The 19477-nt window shown below is 50.3% G+C and overlaps 1 protein-coding gene across 7 annotated transcripts in view; it reads right to left on the bottom strand.

The window, feature by feature from the left end:
* Positions 1-19477, bottom strand: part of ABLIM3 (actin binding LIM protein family member 3) — a 109962-nt gene that overhangs the window by 31402 nt on the left and 59083 nt on the right. For all 7 annotated transcript variants that reach the window (XM_004737874.3, XM_013051174.2, XM_013051178.2 and 4 more), the window contains exons 7-8: positions 16190-16283; positions 8345-8432 (exon numbers count right to left, since the gene is read on the bottom strand). In XM_004737874.3, the coding sequence (XP_004737931.1) occupies positions 8345-8432; positions 16190-16283 (182 nt within the window). The remainder of the gene's footprint in view (positions 1-8344; positions 8433-16189; positions 16284-19477) is intronic.

Below are 19477 nucleotides of genomic sequence, written 5' to 3'. Positions count from 1 at the left end.
TGCAGGATGAGGTTTCTCAAAGTTCTGCCTGTATGTCAGCCGGACAACCTCTGTGACTCAGACTGGCTCTTTTTTTTTTTTTTAATTTTTTAATTTTTAAAATAAATATATAATGTATTTTTATCCCCAGGGGTACAGGTCTGTGAATCACCAGGTTTACACATTTCACAGCACTCACCATATGGAATGGCTCTTTTAAAATCCCTGTCTGGACACACAGACATGCTGTATCCACACAGTGGAATAGCATTCAGCCATAAAAAGGAAGGAAACACTGATACGTGTGACAACACGGATGGATTTAGAAAAAATGCTGTGCTAAGTGAAAGAAGCCAGACATAAAAGCCTATGTATTGTAGGATTCCGTCTACATGAAATTGCTCAAATAGGTAAACTATAGAGACAGATGGCACATTCGTAGTTGCCAGGCTCTAGCGGGAGTGGGAATGGGAAGTGTTCAGTGGGTATGCGTTTCCTTTTGAGGTAAAAATGTTTTGTAACTAGATAGAGGAGGTCGTTGTACAGCCTTGTCAATATCCTAAAAGCTACTGAACTGTTACACTGGAAAATGGTTACTTTTATGATACATGAATTTTACCTCGAACCTGAAAATCTCCACTCCCTGCCCCCAGCAGGTGGATGGCTTCTGTAGACCACAGGATACTTGACTCTTCACTTATTACTGAAGGGTCCCAAACTCCGCAATAGGGAGACAAGTGAGCCTTTCTGTCAAATCTGACTCACAATAACAGCCCAAGTATAATCTTGGGCCCTGGTAAGTCTTTACCGTGTATTGGGCAATCTATGCCTTGTTTGTCATAATATTCTTCTGGGGTCTGAAGGCCAGTTACGTCACTGCTTACCTGCCTCGTCTAGAGCAAGCCAGTTACTTCTCTGTGCCTCAGTCTCCCCACTGATAAAATGGGAATGATAACACTATCTGCCTGTCTGTTGTGAGCTTTAGTGAGTTCATGTTCCTAGAGCACATAGCACAAGGTCTGTTAGCGTGGGTACCATGCAAGTGTTAGCTGTTGTAATTACCATCATCTACCCTCCCCTACCAAAAATCCCTCTTTGCCAGGATCCAGTGTGGGGAAGGGGAAAGGAGTACCGGAGACACCTGAGGGCAGGGTGTGTAGAGTTCACTCTTCTACTCCGGGGAACCTTGGCCCCGGGGGAGTGAGGGGCCTGCCGCAAGCACAGGGCTGGCTGTGTGGGTGGAGTGAACAGAAGCCGGGCTTGGCTGCCAGCACACCCCTCGGGGAGCCTGGGCTTGGGCCCAGGGACGAGGGCAGCTCAGGAGACATGCAAAAGCCTCATTTGCCTCGCGCTGAGAGGATCAAGTGGGCTTGACGCTTAATAAAGAGGTGGAGGGAGAAAGTGCTCAGCTCCCAGGAAGCTGGTTAGCATGCCGGCTAGGAGGCGGGATGAAGGAAGGAGTGTGGCAGCACCCAGGTGCAGAGGCTCCCGGGAAATACTAACTGCTGATCACGAGCGCGAGGCTGGCAATTGCACTGCAAGGAGTGCTTACTACGGGTCACCCACTAAGCTTCCTTATTGTTAGTATTATAACTAACATTGAGAAAGCGCCTATGCCAGGCCTTACGCTACATACCTTAGAACAGTGGTACTTAAGTCAAGGCCCACCACGATAATTAACGTTTACTGACCATACAGGCTAAGCCGTACGCTAAGGGTTATTACTAAGGACGGTAATGTTGACGATAGCCGGCATTTTTGAGCGCATGCGTCAGGGGCGTGGCCATTTCTACATTCCCGGATGTTTACATGAGCTCAGATGGGCGGACCTGGGAGGGCCAGGCTCAGTGCAAAGCCTTCCTCCTGCAGTTGGCTCACTTAATCCCACAGCCTGGGGAGGTGGGCCTAGTGCTATCCCTGTTTTCAGATGGGGACATTGGGGTGTCTCGCTCTGTCCAGCATGGTGTCCTCGCCCTGACCTGGGTAGGCACATATGACCGACTCAGGCTCCACAGAGTCTCTCTGGGACTTCTGTGCTGAACTTGGCATGGAATACTGCCCCTCTGGGGTCACGGAGCCCTCCTTCCCTGACACCGAGGCAGCCGGTGCAGGGCTGGACACTGGGTGGTCGCGCGCTGAAGGAAGCAAGGAGCAGAACCACCTGCCGACCCCTCTGGGCTCCTAAACCCCATCGTGCTGCTTCTAGATGTTTCTCAGTTCTGTGGGATGATCAATCCCCTTTTACCTAATGTTGTTTCTGCCACCTAAAAAGTCCAGACTAATAAAATTTCTCATTGAGTGAAAACCCGAGTATCTGACAAGTTCTTGACTTGCCCAGCGGGCAATTTTGTTTCTCAGGAAATAGAGGAAGCCGCCAGGGAAATTGCTACTCAGGACCTAATTCTGACCAACACGGACAAATTGGCTGGAGAAGTAGATGTGACATGTAACTCTCGAGAAAATAGCCACATCGTCTCGAGTTTGAGGTTACCGGAGAGAAGAAGCAAGTTGCAAACAGACTTTAAAATATCAACTTCAAACTACTACGCTATAATATTTTCTATAGGCTGCAAGATGTTTGGTAACCCTAAAAGTCTAAAAAAAAAAATCGCAGCTCATCCAAAATGAAAATGTAGTCTATTTCAAGTGAAATAGGCTTAGTAGATTCAGACGTTAGGAGGTATCAATTTAGTACAGTAACAGGATATGTTTGAAGAGTCTAAAATTATGTAGCAGGATTGGGGAAACATGAGATTTAAAGTTTTGAAGCATTACTCCTACAAGCTAAGCTGTCAGTAGAGAGATCCAATTTAAAGTAACAATGCTAAACTACTAGCTTATAGCAACCAATAGTACGTTGGTGCCTTTTAAAGTGTGGTTTGATGAGACACGTAGATATGACAGAGGGCTGGTGTTCTCCAAAGCCATAATAATGGGAGGCACCTGCCCTGAACATCTGTTTGCTCCATGCACCTCTTTTAAGGTACTTGTCAGAGGAAAAAGAAGCCCTTCTATATGTCAGTGGCATCCCCAGCTGTGCCAGAAATACACACCTCCTGGTGCCAGAACCTTCTATCATCTGAACTAAAAAAAAAGTGATCTGAAATAGACTACCTTATAGAAGAGAAGGTTTGGGGGTAATTACCAAAGCAAGCATTCAGGGTTCTGTTTTGGATTTGCGTTAACACAGAACTGGGACTCGTGACTTGATGTTGGGCCCTGGACAGCTCTGAAAATTTGAGAAAAGCTACAGACCCTCTCCTTCAAGAAATATACCTACATGCAAACTTCAGCAAGCAATTTCTAAGAGATTCATTGGATTCAGAAGGCCAACTACAAACTACAGGTTAATAATTCTGAAAATGGGGGCTCCTGGGCGGCTCAGTCAATTCAGGGTCTGACTTCAGCTCAGGTCGTGATCTCGGGGTCTTGGGATTGAGCCCCGAGTTTGAGTTCGGGAGAGTCTGCTTGTTCCTCTTCCTCTCCTTCTCCCTCTGTCCCTCCCTCTGCTCGTTCTCTCTCTCTCTCAAATAAATAAATAAATAAAATCTTTAAAAAGAAAAGGATTCTGAAAAGAAATGGGAGAAAGTGCCTTAAACAAAGCCTAGGAAGATAGGCCAGCTAACCTTGGCCCAGGGACGTAACCTCTCTAACCTTCTTCTTCTCTACGTGGGGGATATTCATGGCTCTTAACTCACAGAGCTGTTGGGAGGATACAACAGGAGACTGCATTTAAAACTTATAGTACGGTGCTTGGCACATACTAAGTACTCCACCAGTATCAGCTGATGGGCCATTATTATTATTAGCAGGACCTACAATTTGTTACATTTCTTCCTTTAGCAGAGCCAGGTTTGTCAGGATTTCCTGCCTGTGTAGTTCACTATACGAATGATAACAGAGACCCGTTTAAAACTCCGCAGCCGAGCTCCTGGGTTCCCAGCGTCCTTCTCTCTCAGACCCTCAGAGCAGGGGTGTATGCAGTGTAGAAAGACGGACAGGAACAAAGTCTATCTCTCCTTTTCCCCTGGTCCAGATGTTTTCAGAATAAAGCCAGATTCTATCTGATGAGCCACATTTTGGGTTTAGAAAAACTCCTGCCAACCCAGCAGCTGTAAGCTTTGTGATTTTGGTGTGTTTTGCCTGAACCTGTAGCATCTTGGCTATTATTCCGCTGCACGAAATCAATGACGTGATTTCCTGGTGAAACCCAAATGAAGGGTTTGGACAACAAACAGTTTAGAAATCTGGCATCTTTACAGAAGCAGTTAAAAGACTGAATGCACAACAAAACTTAAAACAAATAGAAGAAAACGTGCTTTGGTTTCCGGGGGGACCCCAGAAGTTCTCCCCTCAACAGACGTCAGCCTTCTCCCAATTAGAGCTCATCAGAAAGCCATCACACCGTAATTAAAACACAAACAAACTGACCGGAAGAACCTCCTGAGGCCCGCTGCCAATGCCTCGTTGTGTGCCGCTCCAGAACTGACGAGACTGGGTTTTTAAACTTTGCAACCTTCCTAATGCTCGCTCGCTTGCTCTCTGTTTCTGTCTCGTATGTTGCTTCTGCACGGGGCACTTTGCACTTTTGCATTCAGTCTCTGATATTCATGAGGGCCTTGTGGAGCACACCTGCTCTCTGTAGGCGGGTGGGAGGGGGGTGTGGGAGCCTGCCTCAGTTTCTCTACCACAGGATGCTTCCTCCCACAGCGGGCCTTTGCACCTGCTGCTCCCCCCGCCTCCACCATCGTTCCTCCCCTCTTCACCCTCCCACCTCCTACTCATTTCCAAGATCTTGGCTTGAAATTTCCCCGCTTCAGCAGAGCCTTCTCTGACCTCCCAGACTAGATCAGGAGCCTTCTAAGCACACTCCCATGGCTCCCAAACTTTCCCTTCTCTGCATTTATCACAGCTGGTCGTTATATCTATGCTTCTATTTGACTGAAGTCAGACTCCCCTCCTGAGAACACACTCCCCCGAGGAAGCAAGCACTGCTGCTTTGCTCATGTCTGAGCTCCCAGCACATCACAGAGAGCCTGGCACATAGCATGGCCCCGGTTTGAATGTATGAACGAGGGAGAACAATTATTCTCATTTTGCAGGTGAGGGAAGAGACCCAGAGAAGGAAGTCATTTCTCAAGGTCACAGCCCATCTGCAGACGTGTTGGTCCTTGAACCCAGGACTCCCAGCTCTCTTCACTTCTGTGCTGTCTATGCGGAGAGTTTTCTTGCCATTTCTGGGGAATATCATTCTGAGGGCTAGTTACCCCTCCCACGGCCCCCGGGGCGGATGTCCTAGACAATCAGAGGCCCGGGGCTCTCAGGGGTAGCAGAACCTCCAGGTGGCAGCATCCCCTAAGACTCCCACAGCCAGAGTCAGCATGACTCCAGCATGGGAAGGCCTGGCCCCCCTCACTGTACAATCACACAGCATCCCTTGAGGCAGGTCCTTGAACGCCCTGCAATTACTCCCACTCTCCTAGGAGCCAGGAGGGTAGGAATGGAGATAATTAAGGAGGAGGGTGACAGGCCCTTCTTCATCACCAAAAATATCTCCCACCTCCCGCAGGCCTCTCTCTCTCGTAGGTTTGATTGCACATTCTCTCGAATGATCACCAAACTGTTCCCCTCATCACTTAACCCTTTCAGCATTCTGTGACGTTCTGGCCAGAAGCAAGGCTTGGAGATTCTGGATACACGAGGACGTGAGCTCCGTGAGGGCAGTGAACTTATCAGACCTGCTCGCTGCTACATCTCCAGTTGTTAAGGGAGCACTGGGCACACACAGGCAGTGCTCAATAGATATTTACTGAATGAATGAAAGAACTAAGAACTTTCCATGTGTCACAAACCTACCATATGTTATAGGGACTGTTATTAGCCTATTTTACAGGCTAGGTAACTGAGGTTCAGTGTGAAGAGACCTGCCCAAGGTCAAAAACTTGGTAAGCAGTGCAGCCAGCCATTCAATGGGGAGATCAGGATTGGGAATTCGGGCAGGTAGAAAAAGATGTTGATGATTCTAGAGATGTGAGTGAGAGAGCAGTTCCAACACTAGGAAATGTGCTTACCAGGAAAGGGGGAGAGGAACACCATGCAAAGAATTTCCAAACTAAGTGCACAGTCCAGATTCCTGGTGGTCGGGGTGCACAAAGACATCATGCAGGATTCTGAGACTCAGGGGGACTCCCCGCACGTAACCCAGTGTCCTGCAGCAGGAAGCACTAGGGATCAGCACTGATGGAAGAGGAAGGCCCAGTCCTTGTTGGGACCTAAGTAGCAGGCAGAGCCTGGGTCCCAGGAGGTGAGGTGGAAAGAGCCCCTGGGGGGGGGCATCATAAAGCCAGTCGGCCCCTACATGCTCTACACTCCTCTGCGCCTCATAGCTCCTATTTATACAAGGAGGGCTGTTCGACTAGTCTAGAGTGACCTCTGGGACCTTCCATCTGTGCTACCTCTCTGACTGTACATATAAGTAGGTAGTTGTAAGCTCATAGCATCTTAGAAATGGACACCTAGTCCAACCCAACCAAGAATTCCTGCTCCAGCATTCCCAGTAGAAGATATGAGATTCTCTTGACTATCTTTGGGCCAGAGGTTCTCAACCGAGAACAGTTTTGCCTCCCCAGGGCAGATGTCTGGGATATTTTGGGTTGTCACAACCGGAAGGAGTATGTTGTTGGGATTGAGCGAGTAGAGGTCAGGTGTGCCTCTAAACACCGTGCATGGCCTAGGACAGTCCCTACGCCAAAGACTTTACTGGCCCAAAGTGTCAACAGTGCAAAGGTTGAGAAACCCTGTTCTAGGCAAAGCATGCACTGCCTAGCGTGACAGGAAGACACACGCTCTGTGACTGCTTCCCTGGCCTCAGTCCTGCTTTGAGGGGAAATGTGGAGGAAGGGCTCTCCTAGCCCACGCATCAGCCAACAATGATCCCCTGTAGAGTGAGGACTTAGTGGGGTCCATGTCAGGAGCAAACAGTCTCCTGGAGAAGGCTCCAGGAGCAAACAGACTCCACCGGAAGCTGGAGGGACCAGGAAGGAGGGAGTGTGTAAGTTGTGGGCGGCGTCGGGGGCACCAGAGGGGGTCCTGAAGTCCAGAGTGACCCACCTCAGCCTAGAATGGCAGGACTTCCAGAGGAGGGCGTGGGAGACTGGAGTGAGCCAGCAGGCAGGAGAGCAAAGCGCAGCAATGAGGATGAGGATGCAGCCTGGAATGGGCTCCCTGTCTGCCTCTGCCCCCCACTGGGCCTCACCCCCCGCCCCCGCTATGGCCCCCACACCTGTGCTTTCTTTACCTGCCTTAGAGCCTGGCAGATTCTGTCCCCTCACGGGGCGATTCTTAGCTCCACATCCTTTGGGTCCCAGCTCCTGGCCCTTCTTCAGGGCATCTTCCCCAATGCCCACTCCACACATTAGGGCTCTCAGAGTCCCGTACCTCCCCTCTTCATGAAGCTTATCGCCATGGTCGGTTATCTGTGGGATTCCTGACTGTGGCCCCTTCTGCTGCAAGGGGCTGGGGCTGGAACTCGCTAGGGGCCCTGGGGCAGAGCCCGTGCACGGTAGCGTCTCAGGAAATGGTTGCTGAGTGGACAGAGAAGCACTTGCAGGTGGGCTCTCGCAGCCGACGTGTTGGGTTTATTCAGGGCTAGAAGTGGAAAGGCAGTCCAAGACCTCGGTGAGAGGGTACCTGCAGTGGTGGGCAGCAAGGGGCCCTGAAGACAGGGATCTGCCGAGAACACTACGAGATTCTGGGAGGATGGACCGGGCTGAGGCTGGAGCAGAAAACAGAGCCTGGGGACTAACAGGCCGACTTGCAAGAAGCCTGGGGCCAGAGGGCTAGGCCTTGGAAGGGGGCAGAGGGGGACCAGTCCCTCTTTACTTCTTGGAGACTGCTGGTTCCTTTCCATTCCTTTTGGTGTACCCCGAGAGTCTGCGGGAAGCCCCAGGCAGTCTGCTGTGGTGCTCTGAGTTGTGCGGGGCAGGAGAGGGAGGTAGGGGGGAGAGGCCGTGATGCTGCAGATGTCCCACAACACAGCCATCTTTGTGGGGTTCTCTGACCCTTCAGCCTGGTTCTGCTCCCGCTCCCGCCCCCCGGGCGGAGCCAGGAGAGTCTGCTCAGAGCACAGTCCCGGGAAGCAGGCCAGCTGAGCAGCGGGTGGAGGCGCACAGGGACGGAAGGCAGATTACATGTCACTTCACATTAGCCACAAGGGCAACTCTCCCAAACCACCCAGAGTGGGGCGAATTAATTGCAGTCTTGAGGACAAGCCAAAAACAAAGATAACACCGAAATGAAGGAGATGGTCTCTCCTTTACAAACATGGCTGGACAGGGATGGCTTCCAGAAGGTCTGGTTTTCTTACCTGTGAGGTACATCTCCTCGCCTTCCGTGAACATCTGGTGGCAGCGGACACACCGGGCACACGTAGGGTGGTAGTGCTTCCCTCCTGCCTGTGGAGATCGAGAGAGGAAAGAGGAGGTCAGAGCTGGGGCTGCTGTCCACAGGGCAGGTCGGATTTGAACATCTCCTAGGCACATTAGCATTGTTGGTGCCTTTGTGACTCTAAGGTTGGTTGGGAGTCTACCCAGAGGAGCCCAGAACCATCTAAACACCCACCCAGGAAGCTTGGTGATTCTATGCGTGGGACCCCGAAGGTAGTTCAGGGGACTTCCCCGGACACCCGCACTTCTATTTTGGCAGTGGAAGGACCCCTTGGAGTCCACTGGTCCCACCTCCTCATTTCTAGATGAGGAAACAATCTTGTTTGGAGGACATCTCATTACTTCCCCAAGAATGGGGCCCTTATCACTGGCTGTACCTGAGTGACTCTGAGTGGTACAGGGACCTGGGACCTACATTGGATCAATGAAGAACAGGACCTCTTTTCAATCCTTTTTCAATGCTTCCATTTTTTAAAAAATTGAATTTACTTAGGCAATCTCGACACCCAACATGGGGCATGGATTCACAACCCTGAGATCAAGTCATATGCTTTTCTAACCGAGTCAGCGGAATCGAGAGAACCAGTTGGTGCTACTGTGTCTTTAACATTTGTCGGAAACTTACTAACCTACCTTTCTCAGAATGAGAATAGGTTTGAGGCTTGGCACCTCCATAAGCGGTAGAATCCAGTTAGAGCTGTGTGAGTGTGTGTGGGTGTGGGTGTATGTGTGTGAGAGAGAGAGAGAGAGAGAATAGAGGATATATATATATACATATATATTATATATATATTTATTTTGGTTACTGGCACTATAGGAAGCGATCTTGGTTTTCCTATAGCATGTTTGTTTGTTTATTTATTTATTATTTGTAAGTGAGCCAACTTAAAGCCAATGAAAATATTAGGTAAGGAAGTATTAGGTAAGGTCCCTAGACATGGCAAAACTTCTGAGAGTGGCACATGAAGGACAGGCTTTTAGGGCTCAGTGGACAAATAATGGGCCCCACAAAGGCAGGACCTGCTGACACTGAGGCTCCAGGCCTGTGACGGCTGCACCCCAGTGTCTCTGCCCCATCCCCCAGCTCACCCCAGTCTTGTTTTGGTGCGCCCCCTTGACTATCCCCACTTTCCTTTCCTCCAACTACTTTATTAAAAAAAATTTTTTTAAGATTTTATTTATCCATTTGACAGACAGAGATCACAAGTAGGCAGAGAGGCAGGCAGAGGGAGAGGAGGAAGCAGGCTCCCTGCTCAGCAGAGAGCCCGATGCAGGGCTCGATCCCAGGACCCCGGGATCATGACCTGAGCGGAAGGCAGAGGCTCAACCCACTGAGCCACCCAGGCGCTCCCCTCCAACCATAGCAGTGCAAATTCTTCTATGGGGGAAGAAAGAGCCTCAGAGAAGGTTACATCTCTAAGTGTCACTGGAAACTGGTATCAATACTGGCCCCAGGGGTGCCTGGGTGGCTCAGTGGGTTAAAGCCTCTGCCTTTGACTCAGGTCATGATCCCAGGGTCCTGGGATCAAGCTCCGCATCGGGCTCTCTGCTCAGCAGGGAACCTGCTCCCTCCTCTCTCTCTGCCTGCCTCTCTGCCTACTTGTGATCTCTGTCTGTCAAATAAATAAATAAAATCTTAAAAAAAAAAAAATACTGGCCCCAGGAAGAGAGGTCATGGAGGTGGGGGTGTTGGGGTGCAGGTCCCCCGTGTAGCACTCGCTTCTGTGCTGACTGTTCTGATACTACAATCCAAGCCCAGAGGACTTGGCATGTAGGGGTCCTTCAGTGGTGGTTCCAGACTCTTCATATGGAGGAATTCAGCTCAGCGATGGGGTGGGAAGGCGGGGCCTGTTTTGAAGGTACACCTGACCCTTGTACAGCATGGATTTGAACTGCATAGGTCCATTTACAGGTGACTATATTTTTCTATAGACAGCATTGTAATTGTACTTTCTTTTCCTTATGATTTTCTTAATAGCATTTTCTTCTCCCTAGCTTACTTTATTTTAAGAATACTGTATACCACACATACCTCACACAAATACGTGCTAATCGATGTTATGTGATGGGTGAGGTTTCCAGTCAACAGTAGGCTATTAGTAGTTAAGTTTTTGGAGAGTCAAAAGGCTACGTGGGTTTTCAGCTGTGTGGGGTCAGTGCTCCTAACCCCGTGTTGTTTAAGAGTCAAGTGTATATTCTGCATGTTAGGGCAAGGTTAATTTGGGGGGGGTGGGATATGCCTGCAGAAAATTAATGGATATTGGAAAATTGTTATAGGCCCCTTCCCAGTCTGGTGGGATGCTAATGGGTTCCTTTTCCAGTTCAAAAATTATAATTGAATAACGCCAAAGGCTTATTTCTGAATCTTTTTTGAGGGGGTGGTTGATGGGTAGGCCTGGGCTTCTCTATTCTGAAAAATACTTGATTTATTCTAAAAACTTAGCAAGTTCCTTTTCAAAAAGGAAAAAAAAAATCTCCAGTGTTCCTTATTTGCTCTGGTTTGTGTGGCTTCCAGCAATGATGAAATGCCCTTATCATCACCAAAGCAAACTGTGTTCAAACTCTGGGAGGAGCCTGCTATTTTCCCAAGCTGGTATGTCATGGGACTGAACCTCTCCTACCATGACAAGGACAATCGGTTTAATTAGTAGCCTCTTCCTACTTTGTGTCTCTTTTTCATTTCAATTATAGACCTGTTTTCCAGGGAGGCAACAGCGCCTTGGCAAAACCGAGCTTGGCATCTTCCTCAATGTCGCGCCCCATCACTCCATCCAGGCCGAGAGACGCTGTGCACTATCACAGTGACAACTTGGAAGCAAGTTGGGAGGGAGGCTGCCAGACCAGCTGGCACCAGATTAAGGGAAACCAAGTCAGTGAGGTTAAGATGGGACAATCTGTTAAGAAACAGAAATCAAGAAAATAGTGCAGAAAAACGGGGCATATCGGAGAGGCTGAGAATCAGAGCAAGGTCAGGAGAGGCTGTTCTGGGCAGTCTGGCTCTCCTTGGAGAGGACACAGACAAGGAAGGAGGGAGTGTGACTGTCATTCAGCGTGTTGAGCTCTGTCACTGAGGAAGGGCTGGTGGGGTGGTCTAGGGAGGAAATGGGAAAGGGGAAATGAAATTTCCTTACGTACTGTTGTGTCTCTACAAATGCCCTGGACCCTGTAGTGGGCAAGTGTTTTTTGCCTGGCCAATATTCTTTCCTCTTCTTCCAGAAACAACACCAGGGTTTACCCAGGTGGTCCTACATATTCCTCACATCAGTCCATGTGGTTAAGCAGGGCTGACCCCACCAATAACTATATTCCAATTCTATGGTCACAGCTATTGGTTTGCCGATTCCTCTGAGATTGTCCAGGGAGAACCAGTCCCAAGCTGAGCTATGAGAAAAGAGAAGCTCTCCTTCCCCTGGAGATGCTGTCTGATAGACTTATATCCTAAAGCAGCTGGTGTCCAGCTCTCCCATCAGGAAGGACAGCCTTCCTGAGAATAAAACCAACACAGGACGAAGTGGAGCCAGGATGGCAGGATACTCCAAATGCATTCATCTGAGGCCTGGATTCAGCTGGGCCTGAAGCAAGCCCTCCATCTGGGTGTTTTATTATGGGAGCTGATAAATTTCTGTTTTGGCTTGAGCCATTTCAGTATAATTTCTGCACTTGCAACCAAAAAGGTTCTGACTACCTATAAAGATACTCCTGTATGTGTCCTTTACTCTCACATGACTACCCTACTCACAAGACATCTGACACTAGATGTGTGTTGGGGGCTGAATTTCCACACCAAGCAATTCTCTGAGACATCAGCTGGGTGTCCTACAGCTTACTTCAGTTCTGAAACTATTTACCTGGAAAGATCGTCAGACCCCACAGGTTAAGCCCTCAGTCTCACGAGGCTGCCTCTTCAGATGCCAACCCAAGTCCCAGGTTGTCAGACCCAGGTTGCTTCTGACCAACTGGCTATAAATTGGGGTCCCCATGCCCCCCAAGCTGGGTTCAATAATTCACTAGAATAGCTCATGGAACTCAGGGAAACACATTTACCTACAATAAAGGTTAGAGATGAGCATCCAGCTGGAGGAGATTCGTAGGACAGGGTGTGTGGGAAGAGGCTCGGAGCTTCCATGTCCCCTCCTGACCCACCACTCTCCCAGAACCTCCACAGGTTCCGCCACCCGGAAGCTCTCCAGACCCCATCCTTTGGGGACTGCTACGGAGGCTTCATCACATAGGCGTGATCCCCCTTTACCTCAGGCTCCAGCCCCTCCCTCTGCCCCTCCTGGAAGATGGGAGATGGGGCTGGAAGTTCCAAGCTTCCAATCATGGCTTGGTCTTCCTGGTGACCAGCTCCCATCTTGAATCTCTCCAGGACCCCATCCAGCCACCTCATTCACAAAAGACACTCCTATCACCACCCACCCAGGAAATTCCAGGAGATTTAGGAACTCTGCATCAGGAACCAGGGTCAAAGACTAATTTTAAAACAATAGATGCTCCTAGTGCTCTTAACACTTAGGAAATTGCAGAGATTTTAGGAGTGCTGTGCCACGAACTGGGGACAGAGACCAATAGCTTTACTTTCTATTATTTCACATTAACATATCCGTGAGAAGTTGAATGACAGTAGAATTTGACAGGATAGAGAAAGACTCTAAGTCTCAGAGAAAGTGACTTGCTTCCGGTTTCATGGCTAGAAGTGGTGAAATTGGAATCCAAACCTGTTTCATTCCAACCATGTATCTCATGACATCATGGAACCTCAAAGACCAACTCCTGAGTGGCTGAGAGCTGTGGGCACGTGTCATGGGATATAGGAATCTCGAGTTCTAGATTTTTCGTTTTTGCTTTACCAGAAACGCTGTGTATGACCTTGGAATAACATCACAGGTCTTAGGGCTCACTTTTCTCATCTGTAAAACGAGGAGGGTTAACTAGCTGATAGCTAAAAGTCTCTTCCAGCGCTAAGGAAAAAAAAATCAATAAGTCCACGATGCTAATGGAGCCTCATACAAATGGAATCAATCAAAAGCTGGTTACAACAGTAGCCCGAGAGGAGGCTCCCATGATGCTAAACCCAATAACATGAGGGAGAGGACAGCCACTGCAGACATAGTTTCAAAGCCACCTGGAAATGCCACGATGAATTCTCGTCTGGAGCCCTGCATGTAATCCAGATTTCCTCCTTTTCCAAAGAAGAGTCTGCTTTGGGGCGCCTGGGTGGCTCAGTCTGTTGGGCATCTGCCTTGGGCTCAGGTCATGATCCCAGAGTCCCAGGATCAAGTTCCACCAAGTCCTGCCTGGGGCTCCCTGCTCAGCAGGGAGCTGCTCATTTTCTCTCTCTTTCTCTCAAATAAATAAAATCTTAAAAAAAAGTCTTCTTTTATGACCTCTCATCCCATAGACCCTTTACCCCCACTACGGTGTAGATGCCTCTCCTCTCTAATCCTGCAGACTTGAAACTTTCTGGAAGGCCTCCCCCCTTCCTGGCTTTTCCTCAGCCCACATAGACCTCACCTGCTCCACAGAATCTGGCCAAGGCTGGTGGACCTTGCCCTCCTTTCTGAAGCACTTGTGGCCTGGCCCCCATTCTCACCCCACAGCCCTGACTGCTCTTCCTCTTTCTCTGACAACCCCTCGGCTTCCTTGTGCCACCTGTTCCCCAGGGTGCCTTCAGCTCACTCCTCTCTCCCTTCCTCTCTGTTTCCCTCTCAATCCTGGGTGACTCCCCTGGTGCTGCCGCTTCCTCAAATCCTAGCCTGAGATTATGCCATCCACGCCTGAGCTGTGTTCCTGAGCTCTGCTGCTCCACATTTCTGACCGCCTTCTCGAAGGTTTCCTGGAATTTCAATCACAACTTGTCTCCGATGGAACTCGATGTTTCTGTCCAGATCAGCTCCTTTCCTGGCCGCCCCCAGTTCCCCAGGGGGCAGCACCAGGCTTCCTCCCATCCAGGCTTGATGCTCTGGTACAACTTTTGACTTCTTTTCCTTCAGACCCCATGTCTACTTGGTGGCCCCAGAGCAAAGCTGTGGGAATCCCACTGCCATCACGCGGGAGGCAGGTGAGTTCTCTGTCTGCTGCCACTACAGGTCTCCAGTCCTGCCCGCGGCGTCATGGCCTTCTCGCTGGTCTCCCACTTCCGGGTTCTTTCCTCCAAAGGTAACCTCTGTCTATCACACCATCCCCCTCTGAGGAGCAGCTCAGTCTTTCCACACACTCTGTTGCCCAGTGAATTCCAAACAAACTCCTCACCCTGGAATGGGGCCCTGGGAAACCGGGGCCAACACCTTAGCTGTGCTCCTGTAGCTTGCTTTCTCCTCCACTCCGCACTCCTACTGCTCCCTGGGAAGCTTTCATGGTTTATCAGCTCTGTGCCTTTATCTTATTCAGAATCCCTACAATCTTTTTTTTTTTTTTAAGATTTTATTTATTTTATTTGACAGATAGATCACAAGTAGGCAGAGAGGCAGGCAGAGAGAGAGGAGGAAGCAGGCTCCCTGCTGAGCAGAGAGCCCGACTCGGGGCTCGATCCTAGGACCCTGGGATCATGACCTGAGCCGAAGGCAGAGGCTTTAACACACTGAGCCACCCAGGCACCCCGGAATCCCTACAATCTTAACACTGTTGCTCCTCGGTTGCAAACTCTCCAATACCTTTTCATTGCACTTACTACAAAATCCAACTCCTAAACGGCTGCAAAGCCCTATGGGGTAAGCCCCGTGTGCTAGACCAACCTTCCTGAGCCTCAGTTTACATAATTCAGCCACACTGGCTTTTTTCTCTGTTCCCCGAAGGGGTCAAGTTCTATTCTTTTCCTAGCGCATCACCAGACAGTCTCCTTCTCGTCCTTGGGGCTCAGCTTCAGTGCATCTCCTGGGCAACTCCTTCCCTGGTTGTGACACTCTCTCCTGCTGGGCCCAGAGGTGACTGCAGAATCCTTCTCAACACAGGGCTTACTGCAGGTGACCGCCATCAACTGGCCAGCTGTAACATGATTGATGAGCCCCCCCACAAGAGCTGTCCCAGTCTGCCGTCCCCCAGCCACCACCAGCCAGAAGGGAACACTGAGGCCTGGAGAGGCAAAGACACTCACTGTGAATCTGAGCATGAGTTAGCCCTTGAGTCAATATCCAACCCCAATTGTTCCTGCTCTTAGGCTATTGTTCGTCTGTTGTATCAAACTCTTTCCTGTTTTTAATTCCTCAAGATAGGTGGTCCCAAAGCATAGGAAGCTTTCTGGACCCACAGGGTGTGGAAGGAAGGCCTGGAAGGGCAGCAGACAGGGGTCCAGGGCAGGGGCTCAGCTGCGCGTCTCCTGTTAAAGGCAGAGCGAGCTGGTCATCAGAGGCAGGGGACAGCCGTTGTCATGGCAATGGACCAGCTAAGGAGCCAACCGCTAGACAAGCTGGTTCTTAGATCAGCACCTTACCAAATGCTTAAAACTTAAAAATGGCTTCCACCCTTTAGAAGGGCTGGGAAGAAAACCACAATTGTCCCTCCGTGGTGATCTATTTGGGTCTGAGTCCAGAGACGACACTGATAGTCCCAGCACAGCATTTTTGGATCCAGGAATAATTTTGTCCAGCTTCTCATTTTGGGGGTGCCCAGAGAGGCAAAACTATCTATTCAAGTCAGGGAGTAAACTCAGCTGAGGTCATGGCAGCGGGGGTGGGGTAGGCTACTGAAGGAGGCGTCCTCAGTGATGACCTTTTGGAGTCATAGGCCATCCCGCACAAACACCTTCCCAGTTACTTGAACCCACTCACCTCCAAGACCCTGCCGCTGATGTACCGGTCACAAGTCTCGCATTTGATGCCAAACTGGGAATGGTAGTCGGACTCGCAGTACGGAACGCCATCCCTGCGAGAGGAAATGCACACAGGGAGAGGAGGCTGGGGGGGTGGTCCATGGGGGGTGTCACAGGCAAGTTCCTGGACCTGCAGCCAGTGATGACTGGATCGAGATTAGAAAAACTGGGGGAGCTTGTTAAAAATGCAAACTCCCCAGATACCCCTCAGATCTATGGAATCAGAACCCTTGGGAGGGGGCCCAGGAATCTGCCTTCTAGAAGGCAGAAGAAGATCTAGAAGATCTAGAAGACTAGAAGATCTCTCTTCTAGTCCCCTTCTATTTCTCTCCCATAAGTTCTTCATATCCACTTTCTTCTCTTTATCTCCAAGGACTCTTTTTAAAATGCATTGTAAAAATGGATGATGTTTTATTTTATGTAGAATAGGTAGTATTTGCATTTGGCACCTTATAAAGACATAAAGGGAGAAGTCTTCTCCCTCTTCCCAGCCCCTTCCAGGAGGTCATCGATGGGGTCAAATTTTGGGCATAGCCTTCAGGGCTCCTCACCTGATAAAAAAAATTTTGCCTGTAGTGAATCATCTGACTGCTCCGGGTCAGGAGATAAGAGGAACCTACCCTAACCCCTTCCCATGTGCTTATCAAGCAGTAATAAGATTATTGTGAGTCATTCTTACACTGCCCCCTGCTACTAACAGCCACTGACATGGATGGTCAGGTGTATGGCGGGCCCTCGGATGAGGTTTTACATAGATTATTTCATTGAATTGTCACGGCCCTGGGAGGTCAGAACTATCCCTCTCCCTCTATCGTGTTGATGAGAAAACTCAACTCAGAGGACCTAAAGCTGGATTCAAACCCAGGCACTCTGTTCCCCCCCTCCCCCACCCCCAGGTGGTCATATGGCCTGAAGGACACGGCTGCCATATGCCCCGGGGCTCACGCTCAGGCTCAGGGCCCGGCCTGTCATGACCACACACCAAATGGCTGCCAGAAGAACCCCCGCGATGGCAGAGAGGGGCCTTCAAGGTGGACGTGGAGGTAGCTGGGGGCATCAGACAGCTCACCCCAGCTCTGGGCCCTGCCTGACTCTAAGGACTGGATCTGACGACACGGTTCTGTGGTGCTAACGCGTCCCTGAAGAGAGAGGGACGCTTCCCCCACTTTTGGGTGTAACAGAACTGGCTGACTCAGAGACGCCCGAAGGACAGACATGTCCTTGTTTTATCTCTAAGTTGTTGCCATGATGGGATTGCTGGAGGCCACCCCAAGAGGCAGGGAGCGTGTGTTCTCCTGAAGGAGAGGGCCCTGCAAAGGCCAGTGGTCAGACTGTTGTTTGAAGGCCCCCGAGACAAGCCTCCTCCCACCCCTGCCAATCCTCTGCCCTCCGTGGGTGTGGGAGGGTGACTCGGCTCAGGGAGAAAGTCATTGGTCAGGAGGTGGGTACAATGAGCCAGCAAAATTTGTGTATGCATGCCAATCCTGCCTTGTTTGGACCCGGGGTCAGGAGACCTTGGGGAATTTGAAATAGCCCTGATTCTAAAAAGACGGAGATGGTCCAATTCGTATTCACTAGACACTTATAAGGCTGCTGTCTCTGTCTCAGCCTTGGCACCACCCTGTGAGGTAGGTCTTCCTATCCCTGTTTTTATAAATGAGGAAACAGACTCCAAAGGGTTAAGTCCCTTTCCAAGATCACCCAGGCCGGGCTGCTGACCCAGGCATCAAACCCGGAGGCGGTGTCTCTCTGGTGCCTGCCACCATGCCAGCAGCCAGATGAGGAGCCCAGCGCCAGGCTGCAGAGGCCTTAGGAGTGCTGGGCCTTCTTGAGAGGAGCTCTGCATGAACCCCACACCTCTGGCTGAGGCTCACAGACTCAAGGACTCCAGGCCGGAGACTCAGTAAGGGCACTTCTTACTTGGCAGGCACGGAGCGAGATGCCAACCTCCTCCTAGCATGGCCTTCAAAGCTCTCGGTGCCGTGACCTCAGCTCCCCTCTGCAGCCTGGGACCATGGTGCACCTGCGCACACGTTGGAGCTCCGGGCAGACACAATGGGTGTGTCAGGCACCAGCCCGCCCTTGCCCAGGCTGGGCATTCCGCCTACAAGCTTTCCTTCTGTGTGTTTTCAAATCTTACCCTCGTTTTCAAGGTCTGGCTCAAAGAATGCTGTCTTCCATGAAGCTCTCCCAGATTCCAGATTTCACTCCTTGCTAGTTAGAAGTGCTCCTTTCTTTCTCAGAATAATCTGAGACTGTCACTTGGACCTCTGACCCAGACAGTGCTGACTGACAGTGTCCCCTTTCTGCCCATAGCCTCTCCTGGTTTTCCCTTCCACTCACAGTTACTGTGAGTCACAGAGGGCTACTCTCTGGCTCTAGGAGTCACGTCCTCCTGGCCAGTGATTGGTCAGGAATGGGAGTATGACCCAAGGGTGGCCACATCAGGGACAACCATGGGACTCTTGCTAGGGTCCTTGGGAAAGGGGCCTCCGTCTCTCCGCTGGGCTTGCTACGCTGGTAGAATGAAGCCCTGAGATGCCGGTGATCCTCTTTAATACCCTTGGGAGAGGGCTTATTGAGAATAAATCCAACACAGAGGAAGGGAGAGCTGAGGGGGGGTAGGAGGGGGGTGAGAGAGAAAGAGACCGCCGTAGTGCCAGTAACATCTTTAAGCCCCTAAATTCAGCTGTGCTGGAAGTTAGCAGGCCTCTGGCCTTCCCATTTCTGAGCCAATAAACTCATTTTTGCTTAAGTGGGTTTGAACTGGGTTTTCTGTTGCTTATAATCCAAAGGGTCTAAAAGAACAAAACTCTTGAGCTCCCCATCACCTAAGTCCTGGTGCCGTCATTTTTTTATGTATCTAGTTTATCTCCCTTGTTAGACAATAGCTCTCCTGACGGAGAAACCCAGACACGCTACGGTTTTACGTGCTTGCCCTATCCTGGCAGTGGGTCAGCCCGCACCCCAGCAGTGTCTGGCTCAGACAACATCAGCGCTGTGAGGGGCTGTGGCCATCAACTTCTTTCCGGTGCCTGATTTTGGGAATGTGGTCATTAGAGTCTGGAGGTAAGGGGGTGGGGCGGGGCTCCTCCTGTGGGACCCAGTGCGGCCCCTGGGGGTGGGGTCCTCTCTGCTGATAGCTTCCCATGTCCCCTGTATCTCATCTCAATTCAATTCATTCAACAACTGTATTGTTGGCCAGGGGACGGGCATTGCGCTAAAGGCAACAGCAGTAAAAAAGACA

The sequence above is a fragment of the Mustela putorius genome, unplaced genomic scaffold (genome assembly GCF_011764305.1).
Source record: "Mustela putorius furo isolate JIRA1106 unplaced genomic scaffold, ASM1176430v1.1 tig00000407_pilon_pilon_pilon, whole genome shotgun sequence".
Taxonomy (NCBI): domain Eukaryota; kingdom Metazoa; phylum Chordata; class Mammalia; order Carnivora; family Mustelidae; genus Mustela; species Mustela putorius.
The sequence above is the reverse complement of the archived record's forward strand: the minus strand, read 5'-3'. Positions and strand labels throughout refer to the sequence as shown.